The sequence below is a fragment of the Ursus americanus genome, chromosome 28, assembly GCF_024610735.1.
Source record: "Ursus americanus isolate L20-20 chromosome 28, mUrsAme1.1.p, whole genome shotgun sequence".
In the NCBI taxonomy this organism is placed as follows: domain Eukaryota; kingdom Metazoa; phylum Chordata; class Mammalia; order Carnivora; family Ursidae; genus Ursus; species Ursus americanus.
This window is the reverse complement of record NC_142154.1, coordinates 14,069,089-14,094,920: the sequence shown is the minus strand read 5'-3', so window position 1 is coordinate 14,094,920 and position 25,832 is coordinate 14,069,089. Positions and strand designations below refer to the sequence as shown.

The following is a 25,832-nucleotide window of genomic DNA, read 5'->3' as shown; positions in this document are numbered from 1 at the left end:
TTTTTATCAGAGGGTGATGGAAATCTAGAATGATAGAATGGGAAGGAAGTTGGCGATGGAAACAGAGCTCACTTGGGTCCTGCATGGGTTCACTAAGAACACTCTATGTCATGCTGACTTATTTTGTCTTTAAAAAAAAATTTTTTTTAAAGATTTATTTATTTTTTTTAGAGAGAGAGAGTATGTGTGAGTGGAGGGAGGGGCAGAGGAAGAGGAGAGAGAGAATCCTCAAGCAGACTCCCTGCTGAGTGTGGAGCCTGATGTGGGACTTGGTCCCAGGACCCTGAGATCATGACCTGAGCCAAAATCAAGAGTCAGACGTTTAACCAATTGAGCCACCCAGGCGCCCCTGACTTATTTTTTCTGATAAGGTGAATACAGAGTAGGAGAGGGACACTGTAGGTCAGTGCTCTTGAAAGTGTAATGTGTGGAGGGATCTTGTTAAAATGCACATTCGCATTCAGTATGCCTGGGTGGGGTCTAAGATTCTTCATTCCTTAGAGGCTGCTGGTTCACGGACCATACTTTGAGTAGCAAGATTTTAGATCATGGACTCCAAATATGGCCTGTTGAAAACCAGATTCCTGTGCTGTATGTCCAAAGTTGCTGATTCATGGCAATAGACAACATTTTTTTCAAGCTTCCCAGGTAATTCTATTATGCCATCTCATAAGAAACAACAGCTTTAGGGGCGCCTGGCTGGTGCAGTTAGTTAAGCGTCTGCCTTCTGCTCAGGTCATGATCCTGAGGTCCTGAGATCAAGCCCCACCTCAGGCTCCTTGCTCAGTGGGGAGTCTGCTTCTCCCTTTGCCTCTGCCCCTCTCCCCCACTAGTGCTCGCTCTCTCTCGCTCTCAAAAATAAATAAATAAAATCTTAAAAAAAAAAAAGAAGCAATAGCTTTAGACACTGCATAACAAGTCACAATATCTTATAGTTTTGATTACAACAAATTAGGTATATTTGTAACTGGTTGGACTTTTATTCAATCCTAGATGAAATTAATTCCTTCTACTCTCTACAACTTCTTTACCTTGTACATACTTCTCTTATTGCATGTTTCACCTTCTCTTCTTGTACGACTTTGCTTCTCCCACGCGTGCCCTCCTTCTTACTAGCACACCCCTAGTGGACTACTTTGTATGCTCAGTTACTTCCTTTTAAACTGAACTGGGGACTGACTTTTTCTGTGCTCCTGAGCTTCGGGCTGTCATGTGGCCAATGACCATGATAACACTTTCTCTATTGACTTTGAGGAGGACCAAATAAGACACAGCCTGAAAGAGTATCCAGAGCTTGATGTTGTAAATCAGGAAGCCTAGGTTCTGGGCTGTTGTCTATCAAATTTGATGTGACCTCAGACAGCCATCTGAGTCTCTCCCACAAAGAGCAAGAAGGTTTTCGAAAGTATGACATGCTAAATAAACTGGGGAGAGTTTTATTATTCATGGTTGGAAAATACATTATTTTTTTCGATTGGCAAAATTAATACCCCCAATTAATTGAACAGCGTTTACTTAATGTCATTAATTTTTATGTGAATTTTCCCACTAGCAGTGTTTTTTTTTGTGACTATCTATGGGAGGGGTCCAATAGATAAGCACCGCCTTCACCTGACACATGTGCTAAATTCTCCTTCCCTTGCATGATTCTAGCTGCGGACCATAGTTTTCCGACCTTAGCTGCTACCACAATATGTGGGGACTACTCTCTTCCATGTTGTGCAAAGCCATTGTGAAAGTCATTAACACCTTCCATGTATGCTAGAGTTCCAGTTTTCAATCCCTCTTTGGCTTCGGCCAGAGAAAGAATACAACGACTTCGCTTTCTGCCTCTAGGGCCACCGTCTCCCACTGGGCTGTGAAATCAACATTCCTGTGAAGATGTCTTATTTGTAGCATTCTTTCCCTACGCATGTGTAGATTTCAGAGAGCAGAAACACAGACATCTCATTTTTTAAATTAACACATTTCTTTTTTCAGGGTTAGTCTGCCTAGCTGAAGACTTCTACTGAAGAGAGTCCAGCTAACTATGTTCAAATATGAACTTCTCAAGGACCCAGAAAAAGATCAGTTGGAAATGGCAAAGGCTCAAGGGAATATGGCGGACTAGGAAGATGGGTTCTGATGGCCTGGGCTCTTCTGACTTTACAGCCGTCTTGCTGGGCGATGTTAGGTAAGTTAGCTCACCTCTCTGAGCTTCAGCTTTCTTCTCTGGGCAAAGAGATGAAAGGAGGCAATCAATTCTATTAGAATCTATCTTGGTAGGAGCAGAAATCTTTGTTTTGTTTCCCAATGTACTCAAATGCACTCCTACTATGTGTTATCTGCACATAGTAGGTGCTTGATGTTTGTTGAATGAATAGCTTCCTTCCAGAGTGACAGAAAACACAGAGGCCTTTCTCTAAGCTCTCTTTGCAAGTGTCTTCATGTTCTCTGAAAATGAGGCTTCACCGGAATATTCTTATCTCTGCTTAACAGTCAAATGGCCCCAGCACTTTGTTTACCATGTCCAAAAAAAAAACGAGTGGCACAGTGGAAGGTCTAAGCGTTCTGTGGACTTTTACATCATCCAAAGTGTTTATTGACTCGAACGGAAGTAGATGCAAGTATTTGAAGCTTCAACCAAATTTAGTCTTTTTTTTTTTATTTTACTGTTTACAAAACAAGATATTTTATGGATGTAATTTATACATCGAATAGAAGAGGGCTATTCCCAATATTATCTTTATCTTCTAGACATAAATAACAAACAACTCCAGTAATCAAAATTTACTACAATTGTAATAGAGTTTGGCAGAGTTTATGTATTGCAGGCAATGCTAACATAACGCCGACTTCCAAGGATAGAGGCCAGGATTTTTAGTTTGGCTTTGTTAAATGGAAAAAAAAAACCCTACTACTGTATTTGTAGGTTTTACTACATTCAAGAGATTAATTTTCATAAATAAAATACTTTATGCCGGCTTCTCATCAGAAAGTTGAAATTATCTGAGGCAATGTAACCACTAAAAACTTGTATACTATGAAAATATTTCAATAATTAATGCATGCTCCATCTAGAGTAATTGACAGGAGGTCATAAACGTAATGGGCCATCTGTGTTTGATTTGTACAAGAAAATGCTTAAAGGGATAGGCAGGTAATTCAAGCTTCCTTGGCAAGGAAGATTTGTTCCAACTTCTCCAAGTAGCAAAGCCATTTAGTAAGGGGGTTTTCCTTTCTTAAAGTCTTTTCCAGACTTCTGCTGGAGCTATGCCTTTCCTGCTGCTACTCATTCTAATGCAACAACCTCGTTTAGAGTTTTGGCGTATGCGTGGATCACAGCCATCCTCGACAATTATATTCGGCTCTCCTAACCATTTCAATAGTAACTTGAAAGCCATACGGCTGATTTAAAAAAACCAGAGGCTCACTCCAATGCTATGCTTTATCATTCATTCTGCTCAGTCTGACCACTTCGAAAATGTGTTTTGTAATTTTTCCTCAACTGTCAGTAAACCAACACACTTGCCTATGTCTGTAAACAAAGAATAACGGGAACACTAGGAATCTTAGTAAGATTTCTGTAATTCACTCCTTTGGGAGTGGACCAGAATCACAATATTTCAAGATGTAAAATGGTCTTGGTGGACATCAAAGAAGGTTCTAGAGCTCTCTGGAAACCAGAGAGCACTGAATAATGGCTTGCAACACTGTCCTGAGATCCAGACCTACAAATTCATTCAAGAACACACATTCAGCTGGAATTTGCTGAGCATTTATCGTCTGTCAGGTGTTGAGAGAAGTAATGATTATGTTGCAAGCCACCTGTCTGATTGGCTGAACTAAACCAATGAGGTCCCTGCGTTCATGGATCTTACTTTCTAGTAAAAGCATAATTTTCCTTAGCTATCTCATAGATACCATAAACGCTATGCCTAGAAAACTAAATGTGCTGTCTCCCCTAACTACTTCCCCCGCAGAAATCTGTTTCTCCTCCTGTATGTCCTGAGTTGGGAAAATGTGGCACTATCTCCTCGGGTGCTCAAGGCAGAAACCTGGGATTATCCTAGGCTCTTCTCTTCGTCTTTCCTCTTCACCAAAACAATTCGCATGTTCCGTCCGTGCTATCGACTTACCACTGTTTGAGCCTGCTTCCCTTTTTCCATCCCTGACTGTGACACCCTTAATTCAGTTCTTAATATATATATAATTTTTTTGGTTTGGAATATTGCAATAGCCCACAGTATTACGTGCTTACCAATCTATTCTTCATACTATTGCCAGAATGATATTTTCAACATTAAAATGCTAATGCCGTTATGTCATTTCTTAATAAAAGTCCTTACTATAAGAATACTACAATTGCCTCAGAGGCAAAACTGGGCAACTTCTTAACATGGCAGAAGGAAGACTTTTGCAAAGGTAGGCTGGGCCTGATTCTACGGGGCCACCTCTTGGCACAGATCCTGCTCTGTAGTCACACGGAAGTGTATTCTCTGAGCACGTTAGGGTACCTTACTACCTTTGAATGTGTATTTCCCTTTTCTTGGAATCCTTGTCTCTTCACCCATCAAACTCAAGTCACGCAGTTGATGCCTTTTTTTCTACACAGCTCCTCTTCCCTGATACTTGCCTGGGTTATTAGTGGTGCCTTTTGGAACGTTCTGGAACATTCTATGATAGGTAGCATTAGCACAGATCTGTCTACCTGGGTCACAAGATCACAGGGGCATGCATATGGGTGATGTGTTGAATAGAAGGTGTTGAAGGACAGTCATCATGGACCCAACCTTGAGCTACGTCTGGTCTAAGAAGTAACAGAGTTTAAAACCAATTCTCATGAGTATTTGTCTTTAAGTGGGATTGGCAACAAGATGGTACCTTTCTTCTTTCTCCCATCCTATTATTTATCTGAAACAAATGGTTTAATCACTCCCATTCTTCTCTTTTCGAGGCTAATTTTTCTTAAATGTCTTTAGCCTTTGAGTACGTTTTAACATTCAGTTATGTCTGTTCTGTCAACTCTTATTTACAAACACATGGCCTTTAACAATTTTAACCTGTGCCTGTCACATTTTCCAAAAACTTCTGACAAAGATACAAGAAAAAAGTTCAACTTATTTTATTCTGATTTTTGAAATACAAGAGAGTTTTTCAGTTCCACTATGGTTCCACATAATACCAATTGGCTAAATAAAAATTAAAAGTAAATTAAAAAACTCAGAGTCCTCCCCCGCCCCCGCCAAGCCCAATTCCTTATGTATTTGATGTCACAAAGATAAACTATCTGGATGTTTAGCTGAAATTTTCGTTTTTCAGAGACATTTTTCTTTTTGAGCAGGCATAACCTCTCTCTTTCTCTCCTGTACAAGGAAAAAAAAATACCAGCTATCCTTCTGATTTTAATCAGAAAATAGAAATATAAAATATAAATTCAATAAAAAATCTGAATTCAGCTCTTTACTATTTCCTGAACATGTGTTCATTATTGTTAATAAATAAAGTGCATGTTCAGAGTGGTTCAGAAAGCTAAGGGCTTTGGGGCGCCTGGATGGCTCTGTCGGTTAAGTGTCTGCCTTCGGCTCAGGTCATGATCTGGGGTTCCTGGGATAGAGCCCCGTGTCGGGCTCTCTGCTCAGTGGGGAGCCTGCTTGTCCCTCTTCCTCCCCGATGCTTGTGCTCTCTCTCTCTCAAATAAATAAATAAATAAATAAATAAATAAATAAATAAAATCTTAAAAAGATAAAGAAGGGCTTTGAAAATTGTTACTGAATATTGTTAACTATATACTGAAGCAAAGGGGTCGTTTGTATAGTATAACTCTGTTATACCAGGAAGAAAGTGCAGTAGGCGGTTAAGGAACCTGCATTTGTGATTATTTCAGCATGGTTAAGGGCACTCAGTGTCCCGTGTTCTATAGGATGCCACGGAAAGGGGACCCAGGAGGGTGACATGGATCAATCTTTGTTTCTCTTCCTGCACCAAGCTTATGGGGTTGATTTTGCCTTCAATGCATAGGACTAGTTGTTCTTGATTTCATCCTGACGATCCGAAGAATTTTTATGTATTTTTTTCTATACATTCAAACACTAAAAAACCCCAATATTAAACAGCTACAGACTTTGCCACCCAGATGTTTAGAGTTCAAAGCAAATAACAGTATGACAGACCAGAGGCAACTTAGCCATCTATCACACAAATTCACAGCCTGATGAGACAGCAGATTAAAAGCTTAACTGGGGATAGTTTGAGCTTTTTGAAGTAAGTGCAACAGTGTTTTCCACCAGAATCTAGTTTCTTCTATTGTTTTCTGATATTATAAAAGCAATGTATACTTGTTACAGAGAAAAATTAGAGTATAGAAAGAGCAAAACTAAAAACATTCATTCCCAACCTGAATTTTCCCTCTCATTACCAATCAGCCATTGGGATCCCATTGGTATATATCCTTGCAGGTACATAAAATTGCACCCTGTTCTACATACCCAGACCTACTTATTTAGTATCATTTTTTAAAAAGATGTTATTTATTTGACAGAGAGTGAGAGGGCACAGCAAGGGGAGTGGCAGACAGAGGGAGAAGCAGACTTTAGTGCTGAACAGGGAGCCCGATGCTGGGCTCGATCCCAGGACTCCGGGATCATGACCTGAGCCGAAGGCAGATGCTTAACCGATGGAGCCACACAGGCATCCCTAGTTAGTATCATTTTTATGGTTTCAAAATATTTCATTTTCTGGATTTACTAATGTACCCTTAAACAATGCACATTTATTAAACATTCGGGTCGTTTCTAACTTTTCTCTCTGTCAAGCTATTGCTGTAAAATATGTATAGCAAGACAACTTAATTTGTATAATCATCTCAAGAGGTTTATGTACTTGACTAAGAAACTATTGTTTGTCAAGAAGGCATATTATACGCTACAAATCAGTCCACATATCTTTAAAAAAAATCCAAACATACAGAAGACTGGGAATAAGATATAAATACATCAAATTAGCATGATTCTTTATTTTAAAAACTTGGATGATATGCCTTGTGAGCAACCCAGTTCAGTGTTTGAGATTGATGGGTAAAAAATGTTTGGAAGGTGGGGTGGATATTTTAAGGCGATGAGGCTATTATAGGACAAGCGTGGACTTTGGAGGTCAATGGACAGGGGTTTGAATCTCAGCTTTCGGACTGGGCTGGTCATAACTCTTTGAACTTCAGACTGTGTGTAGGTGGGAACCCCTTACACTATAGTTGGCCCTCTGTTGGTCTGGGGAGAGTTGGCATTCTTTTAAGTTCGTGGGGACAAGTAGGGTCTCAGAACACTAGGTTGGTAAATGTAGGATGGGGAGGAGGAGAGGACAAGAATGTGAAGGAAATACTAAAATGACTCTGTGTGCCTGAGAAATGGGGAAAGAACTTGGGGGTTGAATGAGGAGAAAGAAAATGATAGCAAGTGCTGTACTACGACTGATCCAATGATGATGCTGATGATGATGGTGATGATGATGATGATAGTGATGATGGTGGTGGTGGTGATGGTGATGATGGTGATGATGGTGGTGGTGATGATGGTGGTGGTGATGATGGTGGTGGTGATGATGATGGTGATGGTGATGATGATGATGGTGATGATGATGATGGTGATGATGGTGATGATGGTGATGATGATGATGATGGTGGTGATGATGATGATGATGGTGATGGTGATGATGGTGATGATGATGGTGTCAGCTAACGTATAGCACTTAACAATAATGATGACAATAGCAGCTCATACTTCCATAGCCAAACAGGGTCTGTTAAGTACTTTAAATATATTCACCATTTAATCCTCACTACACCTTATCTCACCTAGCTCCTATACCTTTTGTAAGAATTAAATAGGCTAATATATGTAAAGCACTTAAAATAGTGCTTTATAAATGTTTGTAAATAAAGTCCCTCTTTTACTGGCACAGAGAGGTTAAGCACCTTGTCCTAGGCCGCACAGCTAGTCAATGGCAGGAGTGGGGTTAGAACCTGGCCACCTGGCTGGAGCCCATGTTACCTTTAAGAGATCTTTGGCCAAAGGGACAGTGATAAGGTGCAGCTGCCCCTTCCCTGACTTCATTTCACCCACAAAAGAAAAACAAAAGGGATGCTTCCTTTCTCCACAAGAATGGCCAATAAAGCTGAAGTGTTCCAATCACGGGCACTCAGTGTCCAGCTGGTGGAGGCATCACTGTTGTGCCATTTCACCTTGTCTGACACACTCCATCCCTGTGGTCCTTTTAGGGTGAATTGGGTGAGAAGGGCACTTTTTTGAGAGGTTTGGTGTAACATTATTTAGCAAAATGGAAACAAACTATAGACCCAGACTGTAGAAATGTCACCATTAGTGGGAAATGATTTAAAAGCTCCTTAAATAACTAGTGGTTCCAAGACCACTGGGTTAAGACTGGGCTAAGGTCCTCTATTTCTTGTCCTTTTCCCAGCTCCTCTTCCCCTTACCTTGCTCTGCCCCTCAGTTATTTTCTACCTCATCACCCTGCCCCCCACTGTAATGATAATGCTAATAGCAATAATGCTGAGAGCTCATAATTATGGAGCTCTTATTATATGCCAGGCACATTCATGATTATCTCATTTAATCCTCATAACAGCCTTCTGAGTAAGGAATTTTTTTTAACCTAGTTTATATGTGAATAAATTGAGGTTCTGAGAAGGTAAATCACTTGGCAGTAAGTGGAATTGGAGCCCATCTGTGTCTTGTTTAAATCTGATGCCACACCTTCTCTTTTCATCACCCAATGCATTGGAATCACCTCTACTGGGCATTCTGTTTTCCAGCATTACCTGATTCTTGGAAGATAAATAGGTAGGTGTGCATAGGATTCTGAGTTAAATACTCTACAAGTTTTTTGCTTCCTATAACTTTTAAAAATTCTGCGCATTTTAATTCTACCATGGGCAAAAAGCTGTGCTAGGTACACTGTGGGGTACAAAGAATTATTTAAAGAGAAAGATATCCTGATCTTTGTGATATATATATGTAATTATAATATAAATGTGTTAGCTGTGGAGGTATGATGCTTAGCTCCATGAGTGCAGTTACAATATAACATGAGTATATAATGCCTGAGACATTTAAGCAAACTCTGTACTCAGGCAAAAACTTGTATCCTGCAATTATCTGCATTGTTTAAAAAAATAAGGATAGAGGGGTGCTTGGGTGACATAGTTGGTTAAGTGTCTGACTCTTGGTTTCATCTTTGGTCATGATCTCAGGGTCCTATCCTGAGATCAAGCCCCATGTCAGGCTGCACACTCAGCATGGAGTCTGCTTAAGACTCTCTCTCCCTCTCCCTCGGCCCCTCCCTCCTGCACACTCACTCTCTCTCCCTCTCTTTCAAATAGATAAATCAATCTTTAAAGAAATAAGGATTGAGAATAAATTTTAGAAAACTCAAATTCAAAAGTAACAAAATACAACAGGAATGTAGAGGGAGAAAATTAATAAAGATGAAACCTAAAACTAAGGAAATAGAAAACAAGCACAAAATGGGATAAATAAAATCAAAATTAGTTTCTTTGAAAGTTTATTGAACTAGATACACCCTTTGACAAGCCTGACAAAGAGAGAGAAAGCAAGATAAATACAGCATCATCAAGGTATATAATGACAACTATGGAGATGAGAGAAGTCACTGGCAGATGTTAGGTATAACTCTGTAGAAATAAATTTGAAAACCCAGAGGCAGTGGGAAATTCCCTAGTAAAAATAAAAACTCTTAAAATAACTAGTTTAAGAAACATGAATAGACCAATTATTAGAGAAGAGATTGGAAAGTAAAAGATCTATCACTGAAAAAGGCACCAGACGTAGATGGTTTTACAAGTGAATTCATTATGGTTTTAAAGAAATCAATCCCAGCGTTATACAAAATCTATTTGACCATACAAAGGAAAGATATGAAAATAATTTTGTGAAGACAGATTCTCAACAGTATAGGGGTGAATGGATGGCTCAGTTGGTTAAGCATCTGACTCTTGGTTTTGGCTCAGGTCATGATCTTGCAGTTGTGGGATTGAGCCCCATGTCAGGGCTCCACACTCAGTGCAGAGTCTGCTTTGGATTCTTTTTCCCTCTTCCTCCCCCTCTGCCTCTCCCTAGTCATGTGCTTTCTCTCACTCTCTCTCAAAGAAATAAAATCATTAAAAAAGAGTGCAGAATTTGAAGACCAATTTCTATAAAAAATTATAAACAGAATATTAGCAAATCAAATCCATTAGTTCATCTAAAGCATATGACACCATTACCAGATAGTGTCTATTACCAGAATATCAGAAGCCATCTTGACTATTCCAATTTTACATAAATTGTGGAAAGGCTTCTAATTACTTATAATGGATATGATGGTGGCCAATTAATGAATTCTTAATGCGTAATTCTTTAACTCTGATACTTGAATAGCTTGGAGATTGTAGACGTGAGGTAGGGAGGGAAGGTGGACACTGGGGGAAAAGAGAGAGAATCATTTAGCTTTCGGCAACTGCATTAGTTATTTGTGCTTACTTATTTAATTTTTAGGATATGCAAGTTGAAGAGAGGAATGATAAATAAAGAATGAACCTGTAAGGGATATTTACCATGTTCCAAACCCTGGGGTAGGTGGTCTACATACACTGTCATTTAATGGTTGAATCAGGTCTGGGTTAATATGCAAACAAAGTATACACGTGCACACTCACATCAATGGAATGCCTTCTAGAAGCAGTCATTAATCACAGAACAAAAACAACATACCATTTTTTAAAAAGTTAGTTAAGAGAGGGGCTTATATAGAAAATGTTATTATTGAAATTGGCCCCAAATAAACACTTCAAATACTTTACTGACAGATGCCATTCATGAAGCAAGAGAGACAGCAATTTCAAGTGACATGTGAGTTCACAGATCCTGGCATGGCTTTATAAGCTCATTAAAATGATTTTACTGGTTGAAACCACAGAGACACTGATACTCATGCAGCAAAGATATCTCGGCTCACCCTGATTTTTCTCAGGCTGTCTTAGCACAGTAAGTGTCTGCTGGTTGTGCCATCTCAGAATGCAACATTTTATAATCTCACGATGCTGGGGCTGAAGCTTTCTTTTCTATCTAGCAGAACTGTATCCAGAGACCCTTGGGATCCTGGGGAGGTTGGTGGGTCCCAAGAGAAAGGAGGAAATCTCTGGACATATTTTTGTCACCAGGCAGTCTCCCAATTGTCCCTTCGAGGATGCTTTCTGCCTCATTTGTCTCAGGCATTGCCTGGGGGATGATTTTGAGGTTTCTCTCTTCTGTTTGTCTTGAGAAAGGAGATTCTCTGCTACAGTCATCTGTCTTTGAAGACCTGGTGCCTTCTTATGGGGAAGGAAGTACTCTTCCTTATAGGGCGGAAGAGCAACAGAGCAGAGTTCTGGCTAAAAGATATTGGCTAAGCAAATTTAAACAAAGCAGACTATGGACACCTCAGACACAAGACTCTGTAACGTAACCAGTTGGAGTGATAACTATTAGGTCAATGACTGTAAGTGTATCCTATAAACAAGGATTATAAAATTTAAATAGGGCTTTGCCTCACAATTATGTCAGCAGCCAATGATGATAGCGAGGGAGCTACCCTGTCTTTCTGCTTCATCACTTAAAGTGACAGTATCCAGCTTTCTTCTCTGCATCTATCATAAAGACACATTGATTTCCTTTCTGGAGAAACACATATTTCTTTTCTCCTGCTAAAAAGATAAATCTGACAGATTTTAATCAAATGTAGTTGTTCACAACTACAGAAATTCGTTCAGTGCCACATATGAAAACAAAAATACACCAGCAGCTAAAGAAGGAGTTTTTTTGGCCAAGTTTATTTGAGGAGAACACTTGTGTTAAAACACACATGTACACACACACACACACACACACACACACACACACACACACAGGTAGGGAAGCCTATGCGTCGGTTAATATTTTTCAAGATAGTAGTATATTATTTGTAGTGACATCAGTAAATGCTGGTCCCCATTAATATTTCATTAAACTATGCTGTCCAGATTCTCTGTTTAACCCCAAGATGCTGGACTATTGGGTCTTGGTCTTAAAAATGAAGTCTTTCCCAAGATGAAAGTTGGTTTTCAGATATTTGAGATATGATAGAGAAAGATGAAGAATCTTCATGTCTCTTATCCAACAGACTCTTATCACTGTATTTTTGCTCAGTATTTGGCTATGGCTTGGCCAACTGTGCTATGAAGTATTTGCATTATTTTATAATGTATTTCCTATGCATTCTGAGTAGCTCTTAGATACACTGTATCTAAGGAGAGCCCAGATGTCATACATATATTTTTTCTTTCGTGTTAGACATTTAAGCTGATTTTTTTCTTAATGTTTTTTTCACATAAAAAAGTCTGTGGGAGAGCCACTTAAAATCAACAAAGCTTGATGTTTTCTGCATCTCATTCATTGAGTAATTCGGTTCTTCTCAGTATAGATTGTACATGAACTGATTTTTAATGGTACTTTTCTAAATATTTGAGTCTTTGGCGTATTTTGTCTTTTCTTCTCAGTATAGATATGACTGATTGCATTTTCATTAGAATGGAGAGCTTGGATGTCTCCTGTTCACACCTAGGGGCAATTTCCGGCCCAGATATCGTGGCATAATATATCTTATTTCAGCTCATTTTTCAGAAGTGAAGAAGAAGAATCCATATCATGAATGAAAGTATACAGGTACAGTTTTAATCGACCATCAATCCAATCCTGCCTTATAGGGCCCATCATTTCAGTAAAGTTTTTTTCATTCTAGCCTCATAATTTTGAATATTATATTAAGATATATGATTCAAGAATAATTGTATTTGGAAAGAAAAGTATTGAAAGGAAAATTATTTTAATAATCCTACATCGTGATTCATACTTTGAATATATATATATATATATATATATATATATATATATATATATATATATATGTATATATGTATGCATTTCACTGGGCAAAAATAGAAAACTATCTCTTTTGAACGTGAGCTTTAAAAACCTCACTTAAGTGTGCTTCTGCTATCATATCTAAGTTTGTGAAAATTACAAAACATTACTATTTATATGATAATGTGCCCTATTCATGAATCACCTGCAATGCATTATTGGGTTACCTTTGACAACCACCTTGGTTTAAGAATGAGCTCACAACTCTGATATTTGTCCATGATATGCCATGTAGAGATTTTTTTTTTTTTCTGAAAAGCATAGGGTGATCTGGGAAAAAGGGAAGAATGGCTAGATCAGAAGTTACCTTGCAAGAATAATATTAGAAGAGCGTGGCGTTTAAATTGTAAGAGGAATAAATTAACTTCCTAAAGCAAAAAGTAAGAAAAGGAAGCCACTGAAAGTGGGTGAGCTGGTTCAGTTGAAAATCATGGTGTCCTCCTTAAGCCTCAGCCAAGAAATTGGTGGTTAAAGATTTGTCCCAATTTTCATCCGGTACTGGTGTCCTTTGAAAGTTTAATCTAAAATGAAAGGCCATCCCGACACAGGAAATAGGTGATTCTTTCCTGAAAGAATATTTGTGATGCCCCAAACCACAGCCACTGGAAGATATGAAGGCGAGCACAAAATGTTACCTGGATCATGATTTATATATGCTGAACAGACAATAAAGTCGCCACCCTCCTTTGCCCCTACAGAAAAAGCTACCGGCTAGGTATAACTACAACATAGTATTTCGAAGCAATATTTCTCAAAGTTTTTTCTTATTTACAAAAGAAGCAATTCATTTTGTAGGACATTTCACACTGGCAAATGGCCAACAACAATTTTGACCAAAGCTGGGTGCAAAAGGTATCGCAAAACACAAAGCGGAAGAATATTTAGGGGAGGTGAGAACAAAAGGGAAGATTATTCATCCTTCCATACGGCTTTTTAAAGCCATTCACAATTATGTATCGTTTATGGTAGTTTCTATAAAATTTTTTCCATTGAGAAGGCAGAAGACTGAATAAGTTTTGTGAATGCACCACAAAAGAAAGAGAAGAAATTCGGAATGACAATGGAATTGAGCTGATTGTTTGAGGATCTGCGCGTGATAATGACACTGTTAACCAGGAGGATGGAGAATGTGATCTCGTTTGTTTTTCCAGAAAGGGATTTTAAGAACTTAACCAAAAATTAAAGTCTCTAGTGAGTGTGAACATAAGCAATAACAGTCCTACCACAATTATGCATCTGATTGAAAAGGTACAGTATATCAGAAGTCTCAGAGCCAATGTTGGTTTTTCTAGCTTATGTGCATGGAAATACACTCACTTCAAGAGAGAGGAGAAAGTGGGGCTTTCTCAATGTGTATTTAGAGAACTTCTTACAGTACACAATTTAGACCATATGTCATGCCACCAATTCACGTCATCGGCCTCTTATAATTAAACTTATTATTTAGAGACATTTGGGGCTAAATGGGATTCTTGGAGGTTTCACAGTTCATTCCCTAGCTGCCAGATCAAGTCCTTTTTATTCCAGCTAAATTGCAAGGCATTTCATTCACCCAATTATTCACAGATCTTCATAAATAGCCCCACTCCCCCAACACACCACTACTTGACAGCTTTCAATCTTGTGTCTTTTTTTTTTTTTTTTAATATTCTCTACCCTCAATATGGGGCTCAACCTCATGACACCAAGAGTAGCCTGTTCTCCTGACCAAGGCAGCCAAGCACCCCCTCAATCTGGTGTCTTAAAGATGAATGTTTTGTAACTTCTTTATTTGGGCTGGCTTTCCATTTGTTATGGAAATTATTCTTGGAGCCCTTTCCAAATTCTCCGTAGCTCCTTACAGTTGGGAGGTCAAATTATGGCAAGACCATGCAAACCTTGGACGTGAAAAGACCCTAGGTTGAGTCTCGGCGTGGCCGGGTCCTAGGTATTGAACCTCAGACAAGTTGCTACCACTTTTAAGCCTTGACTTTCTCATATGGAGGATGACAACGACGACGCCTACCCCAAGGAAATCACGTGGGCTAACGCAGCTAATGGGCTGAAAGCACCAGCCGAGAAGAACTCACCAGACGATAGCTTGCAGAAGAAGTAGAATGACTCGGGGCTTTGAGACTTCCCCTCTATCATCTGCATCCTGTCATTTCTGCTCATTTTATCAACAAAGCCATGTACATGAGCATGAGACAGGTTTTTGTGTGTCTTCCTTGTTTTTTCCTGACATCCTCCCTGCTCGTCTGGTCGCAGACCACTCTGAATTCGGGACCTCAGAACTTTAAGAGATCAAATCTTGTCTCAAAAAGTCTGACTACAGCAAAGGAAGTCACTCGCGGGGTTCCATTTAGTGAAAGTACTACCCTGATTCAATGAACAATATCCTGGAGGCTGAAAGTAGTGAATTCTGCCTCCAAAGCGCTCAGCCTTCCCTAGGATTAGTTGCTTGGCTGTCTTGCTATGCAGCTAGTAATTCAGAGATAATCATGTTACCAAGATGCCATTTAATCTGTATTTGGCATATCTCAAGTTTTCATCTTCATTAATAGAGCCATCAAAGTTTCATTGGGCCTGACTGGTATTGGACACACGGGTGATTCACCCAGAGGGGGGGTTTGCAGCTTGCATGGAGAGACTCTGCTTGCCAGATGGCAGCTGTTAATCTGCCTGCATCAGGGGTGCGAGGGGGGGGCTAAGCTCTGCTGGCCCCTGGCCAGTGGGGCTGTCCCTCACCTCCGATGACACATCGCTGCTGGCCCAGGCTAGGAACCTGGGCCCTTGGGGCACTGTGGGTTTTCCGCTGCTTGCTGGCCTGAAGTCACCTGGGGCAATGGATGCCAGATGCAGGGAAGGTCCTGTTGCCTCAAGCATAGCCCACTGAATCAAAAGATTCCTGTGGAAGCAGTATGGTACAGTGGACGGGTGCAAACCTGGGAGTTGGAGAAACTTGGCTTAGAATCCTGACTCTACCAGTTAACTAGCTACGAGAAGTTAGGCATATCACTTAACCTCGTTGAGCCTCAGATTCTCCCATTTGCATGATATGAACCCAATAGTGTCACCATGGTAGGTTCTCCATAAAGTAGTGAGAATAGGGGAGCCGGGTGCAGACCAGTCCTACAGTCCCATGACCCTGTCCCACTTGTGCGTGTAGAGCCCTGGGAAGCTCTGATCAGGTCCCTGCAGGGGCTGGATGAAGGTGTTCATCACCGTGTTGTTCGTGGTAATGAAGATGTTCATCATTGAGGGGGATACGTAATGGGATGTCAGGGAGGCTTACCGTGCAATCCCATGTAGCGGTGTGAGGTAGTGTAGAGGACGCTTACAAACTGTGCTAGGTGGAAAAGGAAGGAAGGAAGGAAGGAAGGAAGGAAGGAAGGAAGGGAGGGAGGGAGGGAGGGAGGGAGGGAGGGAGGGAGGGAGGGAGGGAGGAAGGAGACAAAACAAAGTCTGTGGACATCATTCATATAAATTAAAAACACACACACACAGAACAAGGATATACTACGTGTTTTATGAAGACACATACAAATTCAAGGATATCTTCAAACCTAATACTTGCTTATGGGCTGGGGAGGAAAATGGCGGAGGCAAAGGAGATAAAAGGTAGTAAGCAAGTAAGTGAAGGGCCCAGTACAAACTTACAATGACAATAAATCGAGGAGTAGGACTTACTCAGTGTTCTGCCCCCGGATCTAAAAGAAGAAGAAAAGGTGAAAAAAGTGTGGTGGGAAGGGAGAGGAATTAATAAGAGAGGTGCTTTGGGGGCTGCAGGGTCAGAGCGTGAGGACGGGCGCTGTAGGCACTGCAATGGCGTTCCGTGAGGGTCTCTTTCTCTCTCTGTTGAAGGTGGGCAGAATCTTAGGGAACATGTGATGCAGGGATGAAGCAGAATGGCCTGAACTTCTTATTCGCTGTTATCTGAATTCTCAATCTCCACAGACCCTAACTGCCTAAAGGCACTTCCCTAATTTTTTTTCCAATTCTCATTACAGACCCAATTTTTGTGACTCGGTCACTGTGGAGTTTTAAGAAGGTGTGGTGCTCATTCTTGTTAAACCAGTTGAGAATTTCCTGGATCCCCAACTCTCTGCCCCTGCATAGACGTGCACCGCTCTTCTCATCAATGAGACCTTTGTGTGCCGTGGGGCCGAAGGATATTACTGCGTGAGAAAGAACCACAGGAAACTCCCATCGTTTTTTCTAGAGTCTGAGGGGAAAAAATGTAAATGTGTAATGGGGCACACTCTGTAGTCTCCTTTTGTTAATTTATGAATTGGAAGATGAATGTGGATTTATTGGAATAGTATAATTAAGTGTCACCGTAGTATAGAGCATAATTATGACCAATATAATAAAGCAGAGAAAGAAACAATTTCCCTCCTGAGCGGCATCATCCCTATAAGCCTTGCTTCTTCAAAGCTTTGCGTTCATTTCCCTTAAATATAATAAGTAAGGCAGACGTCAATAAAGAACGTGATCTGTAAAGGAAGATGGAGCGATCTGTAATGCACGTCCTGTCTTGGCAGCTAAATTTTTGAGATAATATTGAAGATGAAAACCAGCAAGACACCTCTGGGCTAAGAGAGGCTACTCCCGTATTACACTTCTGTTTAGTGCCAGTGTCCCCTTGTCCTATTTTTTTCTTCTCTTTTCCTCCCTTCCTCCTCCTCCTTCTTCTCTGTTGGCCAGATGCCTTATCCCGCTGAAGGTGATGACTTGTTCAAGAATAGGTATGTGGGGGCGCCTGGGTGGCACAGCGGTTAAGTGTCTGCCTTCTGCTCAGGGCGTGGTCCTGGCGTTCTGGGATCGAGCCCCACATCAGGCTCCTCTGCTATGAGCCTGCTTCTTACTCTCCCACTTCCCCTGCTTGTGTTCCCTCTCTCGCTGGCTGTCTCTATCTCTGTCGAATAAATAAATAAAAATCTTAAAAAAAAAAAAGAATAGGTATGTGATCCAGGCTCAGCCAATTCAAGCTTCCCTGGGACTTTGGTTGGTGATAGAAAGACAGAAGTGCTCTCATATCTAGAATTGCCATCTAGAATCCAATGTCTGAAGCCGGAGCAAAACAGAACAGCAGCAATAGTGAGATGGACAGGTGCCTTACCTGAGTGCCTGCACTCAGCCATGCTCAAACCCGGGGCTGTCTAGACCCTTCACTTCTGTCAACTGATCAATTCCTCTTTTGACTTGAGCTGATTAGTGTTGTCTTTTTGTCATTTGCAAACCAAAGATTTCTGAGTAATGCGCCAAGCAAGTAAGGTAAATACTGTCACAGCGGGGAACATGTGCTCATTTATCAAACATGTAGTGTATGCTTCCTTGATGCCAGAAAGACCCTTTGCATAGCAAAATTCCATGCCTTATTTGAATCATTGTCAAACAAAGAGAACACATCTACGTGTTAGTTCAAGGATATCTGACATATCTTTGGCTATCTGAAGAAATGTGTGTGTGTGTGTGTGTGTGTACAGTATGTGTGTATCCTTTTTCTTCAACAACTACACAGTAGTAATATGACCATATGCTGGGGTACCTGCATCATATAACATAATGACATAATTCATGAGTCTTTGCCAATACTTTCATTTTCGCGAGGGCGTGAAGAACTGGTTTTGTGTTCATGGGCCGATCAGCTGTGTGACCTTAGGCAGTTTACTTAACTTCTCTGAGCTTTCCGTGTTCATCTGTAAAGCTAACATAATCTGTATCAACTGATTGTTGTGAGTAACACACAAATAAGTTTGTGTAAAGTACTTAGTATAGTGGCTGGCACACAATAAAATCATTCAATATTCAATAATTCGATAGCCATCGTTAATACAATTGTCACCGTAGTCGCCATCAGCATCATCGTGATGAAGGACACTTCACCAGTAGTTTAAATAATTTGCACGCATGTAGGGGTTTATGTACCATTTGCAAAGTACTTTTTTCATCCAATTTGATACAGTGAGCCTACCCTGCCGCACAATACCCATTTCACATTTTGGCTTCTTGCAAGTTCTTTCAAAGTTTTACATGATATCTGAGTCTAGTATCCAATATAAGGGACTGAGAAATGCATCCATTTCAGCAGAAGAGTTTAAAAAAAAAAAAAAAGAACATTTTTAGGACAAATGTGGCCTGGTCCTGCATTCAGTCTTTAATCAAGGCTAGGAGTTTAACTGCTTCATAAAACTTTGGTTACAGCTGTTACACCTGTGAGCAGAGCAAATCAGGGGAGAGGAAATGTTATTTTGACCAGAGTGCCTTCCTTTTCTTTTCTCTAATAGATCACTGATACCAAAAGAAAAATTTGAAGCAAACTCTTTTGCTTTCTGTCATTGGTCATTTAAAATATTCTTTTTAAATTTTTTTTTCAAGTTGGACCTCTTGAAAGACTATGTGTGTTTCATGTTACCAGCATAAGCAGATTGTTGAATTTGATGCATTTAAATGTTTTCTTTGTTTGTGGAATTTTTTTTCCACAAAGGCACGCTTTCAAAATGTTAAAATTATGGCTCCATGGTATGATCTTTTTGGTTTTTCTGCACAGGAAAATACTTTTGGCTTAACAATTGGGTAAAAATCCTCAATTGTATTGTTTAAGGGAAGGTTATACTTCTGATCTCACACAAATTTCTAGAAAAAGGAAAGGCCTTGATTTACTAATTGAGCAACACTTACTAATAATTCTCTTTTTGCTTTGGACCCGGGTGTTGTTTTATCTAAGTCAGGGAAGAAACAGCCTCTTTATTAACTGCTAAGGGGGACAGTGATGCTGTGGAAAGTGGGAGTCATACCACTTTACAGGTATAAACTTTAATGATCTCTTGCATATAAAACCAAAAGAAACCAACAGGCATATAAAACAAAACTTTCGGGGCGCCTGGGTGGCACAGCGGTTAAGCGTCTGCCTTCGGCTCAGGGCGTGATCCCGGCGTTCTGGGATCGAGCCCCACATCAGGCTCTTCCTCTATGAGCCTGCTTCTTCCTCTCCCACTCCCCCTGCTTGTGTTCCCTCTCTCGCTGGCTGTCTCTATCTCTGTCGAATAAAAAAAAAAAAATCTTAAAAAAAAAAATAAAACAAAACTTTCTTGGGTATTCAGATGATTTCTTCTTGGTCAGAGCTCCTGCCAGAAGCTGGAAGTAGTGCTGAATTCAGAATGCTTTCCCTCTGTTTGGGCTATTCACGTAGCCCCGTTACTAAGTGACTTCTGATGTTGCGATACTTAAAAAAAGAGTCAAGAAGTGTTCTTCATTCTGTCTCATTGATTTACTGATTTATCCCACACCTAGATTCTTGGAGTAGTTTATCAAGAGCACTTCTGCATCCTTCACTGTACCTAAGGTGAATGCCAAGTTCTGGACTTATATATTAACCCTCATAATTACAGACAGCGATCATTATATGAAGATGAGTAATAATATTTAGGCTTTATGAATACTTGATGCATTTTGAAAGACATGGAGCCAGATTTGCCTAATGCTTAAGCAATTGCTTAGTAGTAAATCAGGCATCTTTAGAAGCTGTATTAAGATATGCTGCAGAAGTTTTCGGTAATGTCCCGAACGTTAGCATTGGTGGAAATCTGTTCTAGAGAAAGGAGCCATGGGGACAGGCTACCCATTCAGCTTCACATGATCAATGAACAGTTTAGGCAGCTTACTGCCAAGTATTCCGTAAGTGATTCTCAAATTTTAAATTTAAACTCTGCAGGGGTGTCTGGGTGGCTCAGTTCGTTGAGTTTCTGCCTTCTGCTCAAGTAGGTCATGATCCCGGGATCCTGCCTGCTTCTTCCTCTCCCTCTGCTTGCTTCTCTCCCTGCTCGTGCTCTCTCTCTCTCTCTGTCAAATAAATAAATAAAATCTTAAAAAAAATAAACTCAGCAAATATTACTCATATGTTTCAGGTGGGTGATATATGCCCAGCTCTATATTCCATACATAAAGGGAACCTGGATGTTTTTGGATCTCATAGCTGTGGGCACACATAAGGCCAAGTTAGCCTTAGTAGCTCTTGAGAACCTCTCCAGGACCGCCCACAGGATCTCCTGCGCATGCCCGGTCCCCTCCACTGCTCCATCTGGGTGCCATCAGGCTTGGCAGTTCCCCACTGCAGCTCAGCATGGAGAGCCTGAGCTGCTGAGAGGTCTCTGGTGGAGTGTGTATGGTTGGGGGGGGGCGTCCTTCTGTCCGTGTGTCACACTTTATCACTTCAGCCCAGAGGCGACACAGTTTGGACCTGAGTCTCACAGTGGCTTTCATCAAAATAGACCTGTCAGCCGCGTCCTGCAACGGCTCTCTCTCAAGTGTCAGACTGAGTTTCCAGTCCTGGGAAACCCACAGCCTCCTCCTCTGTGCACCTGGCTTTTCATGTCCCCATGGATGTCTGTTCTCCAAAATTTGTCTCTTTCAGTCCAAACCTCCAACCACATTGGACATGAACTCATGCAAAGAAATGGGGATACCAAGATAGGGAGTTTGTGGCTCCATGAATCTCAGTGTAAATTTCGCTACTGTTAGTGTACTTTATTCTTAGAGGATCATTTTGGAGGATGGCCTGAGTATAGCGATGATTTGGGCTCAAAGGGTACACAGACCCAGACACATAATAGCAAGTTTCTCTTTGATCTTGTGGTTACGACGATACTGTATGCTAAAGAAATATGGTGGTTGTGGGTACAGAGACCATCACAGACAGTAATAGGAATTTACAGAAATCTGTGAAAGATCCACACGAGCTTGCCATGATGATTTGTCGGGGTGGTTCAGATGTCGAAGAGATGGAGTGTTCAGTAATCAGTGACTTGTGCATGATATTTGCATAAAGAGAACTTTAAAAAGGTTACATTTCTTTTCTACTTTCATATTTACTTTGTGTTAAGGTTATAGGATCTCACTGGCAATGTTGCTGATGCTATTTTTGTGAACTCCCAACTCCATGTTTAAATGTAGCCAGATGGAAATTTTGAGCAACAGCAACAATAAATATATCTGACATCCCTGTGACTTTCAAGTTCTGCTATGCCTGAGAGTCAGGGAAGGCTGTTTTTTTGCCTTGAACTCTGAAGGAAGAAAGAAACTTTTGTTTATAAATTTCAGAGATTTTTGTCTTTGCACTTACCACGAAGTCAAATGTAGATATAATCCACTTTAAGCGCTTTTGGCAAAATTTCAAATATGCTTGTTTTTTGATAAGGGGGAAAAATCCCAACTTTTTGTCAACACAAGTCCTTTACTCTGTGTCGTATATGACTTCTGTCGGTCAAGCTGTGATCTTGTGGGCTTGTGGAATACTGATCCGGTACAGGAAGTAAGAGCCAGATATGTAATCTGGGCCATCTTTCTGATCCATTTTAGTTATGTCTGATTCTAAATTGAGTTATGTAGAATTTAACATAACAGGACCCTGTTTCTATATTCTTTATGCCTGCCTTCAAAAAATGTAAAATTTTACGCGCCAATCTGAGTGAAATGATCTGAGGGTATTCAAAATCAAAGATTATTTAACTTGTGCTCCAGTGTGTTCTATACTGGACTCCTTTACAAAGATATTTGATAACCGAACAATTGTGTATGTGTGTGTGTGCATATATATATATATATATATATATATTTTTTTTTTTAACTCACCACGCTTAGATGTGTGAATGTTAGACTGTAAGCGCCCCAAAAGGGCAGGGTGGGGTGTGGTGTTCACTTTCTTAGCCCCATAACACCTGGTGGAAGGCTCTTGAGAAGTAAAATGCCAGTTTAAAATTGTACGGACTGTATTCCTGAAGATGTCTGACGGTGACCTCTTACAACCATCTGGTGAGATGGATCGGACAAGTCTTACAATCGTTATTTCACAGATGATAAATCTGAGCCCCAGAGAGAGCAATTTGTGATTCCCTCCATGTCTTCTACTCAATCTTTTCCTTGAGTCCTAGAGCTGGAGCTTTATGTTGAATGGGAGGGGCATCACTATACATGGGTGATGGGGAAAGGGCATGTCTGAATTCATGAGTCAGGTTGGTGACAGTTGGTAGAAGCCTTACTACGGAGCCACAGGACTTTTCCATTACCACCGACACCTCACCTCCTAGACCGGGGGGAAGCATTGAACTACATTCGCAACAACCACGAGCAAACCTCGGCAATGAGGTTTCCAAATGGATGTGGAAATGCATCTCTGGCCTTTCTGAAAGTGGTCCCCAGGGTGCCTGCCGTGTGTAGTAGTTTTTCCTGAAGCTTCAGGATCAGTGTTTGAGGTGCTGGACCATCTTTACCTAACTTCTACCTGGTCTTACTCATTACAGGTGGACAGGAAGCTGTATTGTGAAGGGGTCAACAACAACGAACAGGACTGATTCAGGGCATGCTACCTTGGATCTTTGGGTTACAAATATTTATCTAACAAAATGTTCTTATCTCTCAGAGTCCCCATGAGAGACTTAACATTTCACTAAGTCTTGCATAGAATTCTAGGATGGACGATGTAACAATTTGCTTGTCCCTTCCTAATACGTTTCCATCCTATTCAACAAACGGTTTAGTGAGCACATATTACAACATGCCAGGTGACTGTATTGATACTGGGATGGAAATATGGTGGAAAGTGACACACGCACTGTCCCTGCCTTCACAGAATATATAAACTAGTGGGGTAAAGAAGACAAGAAAGGAATGAAAGTTGGATTCGTGCGATGAATGAAAACAGTCCCATGAAATTGGTGTGTTTTTCCAGAGAGGTAAGCATGCTGGAACTTTCTGGCTATTGCAGTGTAGATTGCCTGAACTTCTTAATGTGCTCATGGGTAGGCTCTGGTCTTAGTAACTATAAAATACTGTGAAAGTTCCATGACCTCTTTGGACCACAGTTTTGTCATTTGTGAAACATAGGGATTGACTGGATGATTTTGTAACTACACTTATCATGGTGAACATTGCATAAAGTAAAGAAGTGTCAAATCACTACATCGTATGCCTGAAATAAATATAACATTGTATGTCAACTGTGCTTCAATTGAACCAAACAAACAGATAAATAAAAGTCTTTTCAGTGAAATGTTGAAAGCTCTTCCTCTAGAGTCAGGAGCAAGACAAGGGTTCTCTCTCTCACCACTCTTGCATAGTTCTGGAAGTCCTAGCCAGAGCAATTAGGCAAAAAACCAAACCAAAACAAACACAAAACACAAAACAAAAACAAAACAAAAAACCCACCCAAACCAGAAAAAGGTAGGAAGGAAGGTAGGAAGGAAGGAAGGAAGGAAGGAAGGACAAGCATCCAAATTGGAAAGAAAAAAGTAGAATTGTGTCTGCTTGCAAGTGATATGATCTTATATGTAGACAATCCTATAGCCTCCACCAAAAACATCTTCGAACTAATAAAAGAATTCAGTAAAGTTTCAGGATACGAAACCAATATACAGAAATCAGTTGTGTTTTATACACAAACCTATCTTCAATTCTATTATGATTTAAATGGAGTTATTATTTATTATCTGAGAAAGAAATGAAGAAAACAATTACATTTACAATGGCACCAAAACCAAAAACAATAAAATACTTAGAACTAAATGTAACCAAGGAGGTGAAAGATCTCTACCTGGAAAACTATAGGACTTTGATGAAAAAAATCGAAGAGGACAACTAAATGGAAAGATATCCCATGCTCATGGGTTGGAAGAGTTAATATTGTTAAAATGTCCACACTACCCAATGCCACCTATAGATTCAATGCAATCCCTATCAAAATCTCAATGGCAGTTTTCACAGAAATAGAAAAAACAATCCTAAAATTCATACGGAACCACAAAACACCCTGAATAGACAAAGCAATGTCGGGAAAGAAGAACCAGACTGGAGGCATCATATGTTCTGATCTTAAATTGTGTTATAAAGCTATTGTGATCTAAACGGTATGGTTAAAAACAGACACACAGACCAATGGAAATAAGTTGAGAGCCCAGAAATAAACCCACATATATACATACAGTCAACTACTGTATGACAAGGGAACCAAGAATACTCGATGGAAAAAGGGTTGTCTCTTCAATAAGTCGTGTTGGGAAAACTGAATAATTATATATGAAAGAATAGCATTGGATCCTTACCTAATACCACTCATAAAAATTAACTCAAAATGGACTAAAGACTTAAACATAAGACTTAAAAATGCACAACTCCTAGAAGAAACCATAGGGAAAAATCTCCTTGACATTGGTCTTGGCAATGATTTTTTGAATATGACACCAAAGGCACAAACCACAAAAGCAACAATAAACAAGTGGGACTATTTCAAACTGAAGGTCTTCTGCACAGCAAAAGAAATAATCAACAAAATGAAAAGGCAACCTATGGAATGGGAGAAAGTATTTGCAAACCATGTAACTGATAAGGAATTAATATCCAAAATATTTAAGAAACTCGTAAAGCTCAAAAACAGAAAACCAAACAGTCTGGTTAAAAAATAGGCAAAAGTCCTAAACTGACATTTTTCCAAAAAAGACATACAAATGGCCGGCAGGTATATTGAAAAGTGCTAAATGTCACTAATCATTATGGAAATGGAAATCAAAATCATAATGACATCACCTCACACCTATTAGAGGGGCTGTTATAAAGAAGACGAGGTGACAAATGTTGGGGGGGATATGGAGAAAAGGGAACCCTCGTGCACTGTTGGTGGAAACGTCAGTTGGCAGAAACACTGTGGAAAACAGTTTGGATGCTCCTCTAAAAAAAAAAAAAAAAAAAGAGACTACCCCATGATCCGACAATCCCACTTCCGGGTATATCTCCAAAGGGAATAGAGTCAGGATCACAACGGGCTGTTCAATACAGTATTATTCACAACAGCCAACACAGGGAAACAAACTT

At 40.1% G+C, this 25,832-nt stretch overlaps 1 protein-coding gene and 1 long non-coding RNA gene across 31 annotated transcripts in view; one reads left to right on the top strand and one right to left on the bottom strand.

Moving 5' to 3' along the window:
* Window positions 1-25,832, top strand: part of LOC123790808 (uncharacterized) — a 274,206-nt gene that overhangs the window by 71,870 nt on the left and 176,504 nt on the right. For 22 of the 30 annotated variants that reach the window (XM_087856663.1, XM_087856691.1, XM_087856690.1 and 19 more), the window contains one exon: window positions 1,981-2,173. In XM_087856663.1, coding sequence (XP_087712789.1) covers window positions 1,981-1,999 — 19 coding nt within the window. In that variant the 3' untranslated portion in view covers window positions 2,000-2,173. Of the gene's footprint in view, window positions 1-1,980; window positions 13,248-23,269; window positions 23,702-25,832 lie in introns of those variants that run through there. The other 8 variants (XM_087856680.1, XM_087856679.1, XM_087856670.1 and 5 more) reach the window with 3 other exon arrangements.
* LOC123790807 (uncharacterized) overlaps window positions 1-25,832 on the bottom strand; it is a 116,714-nt gene that overhangs the window by 46,708 nt on the left and 44,174 nt on the right. The gene's annotated exons all lie outside the window — the stretch shown is intronic.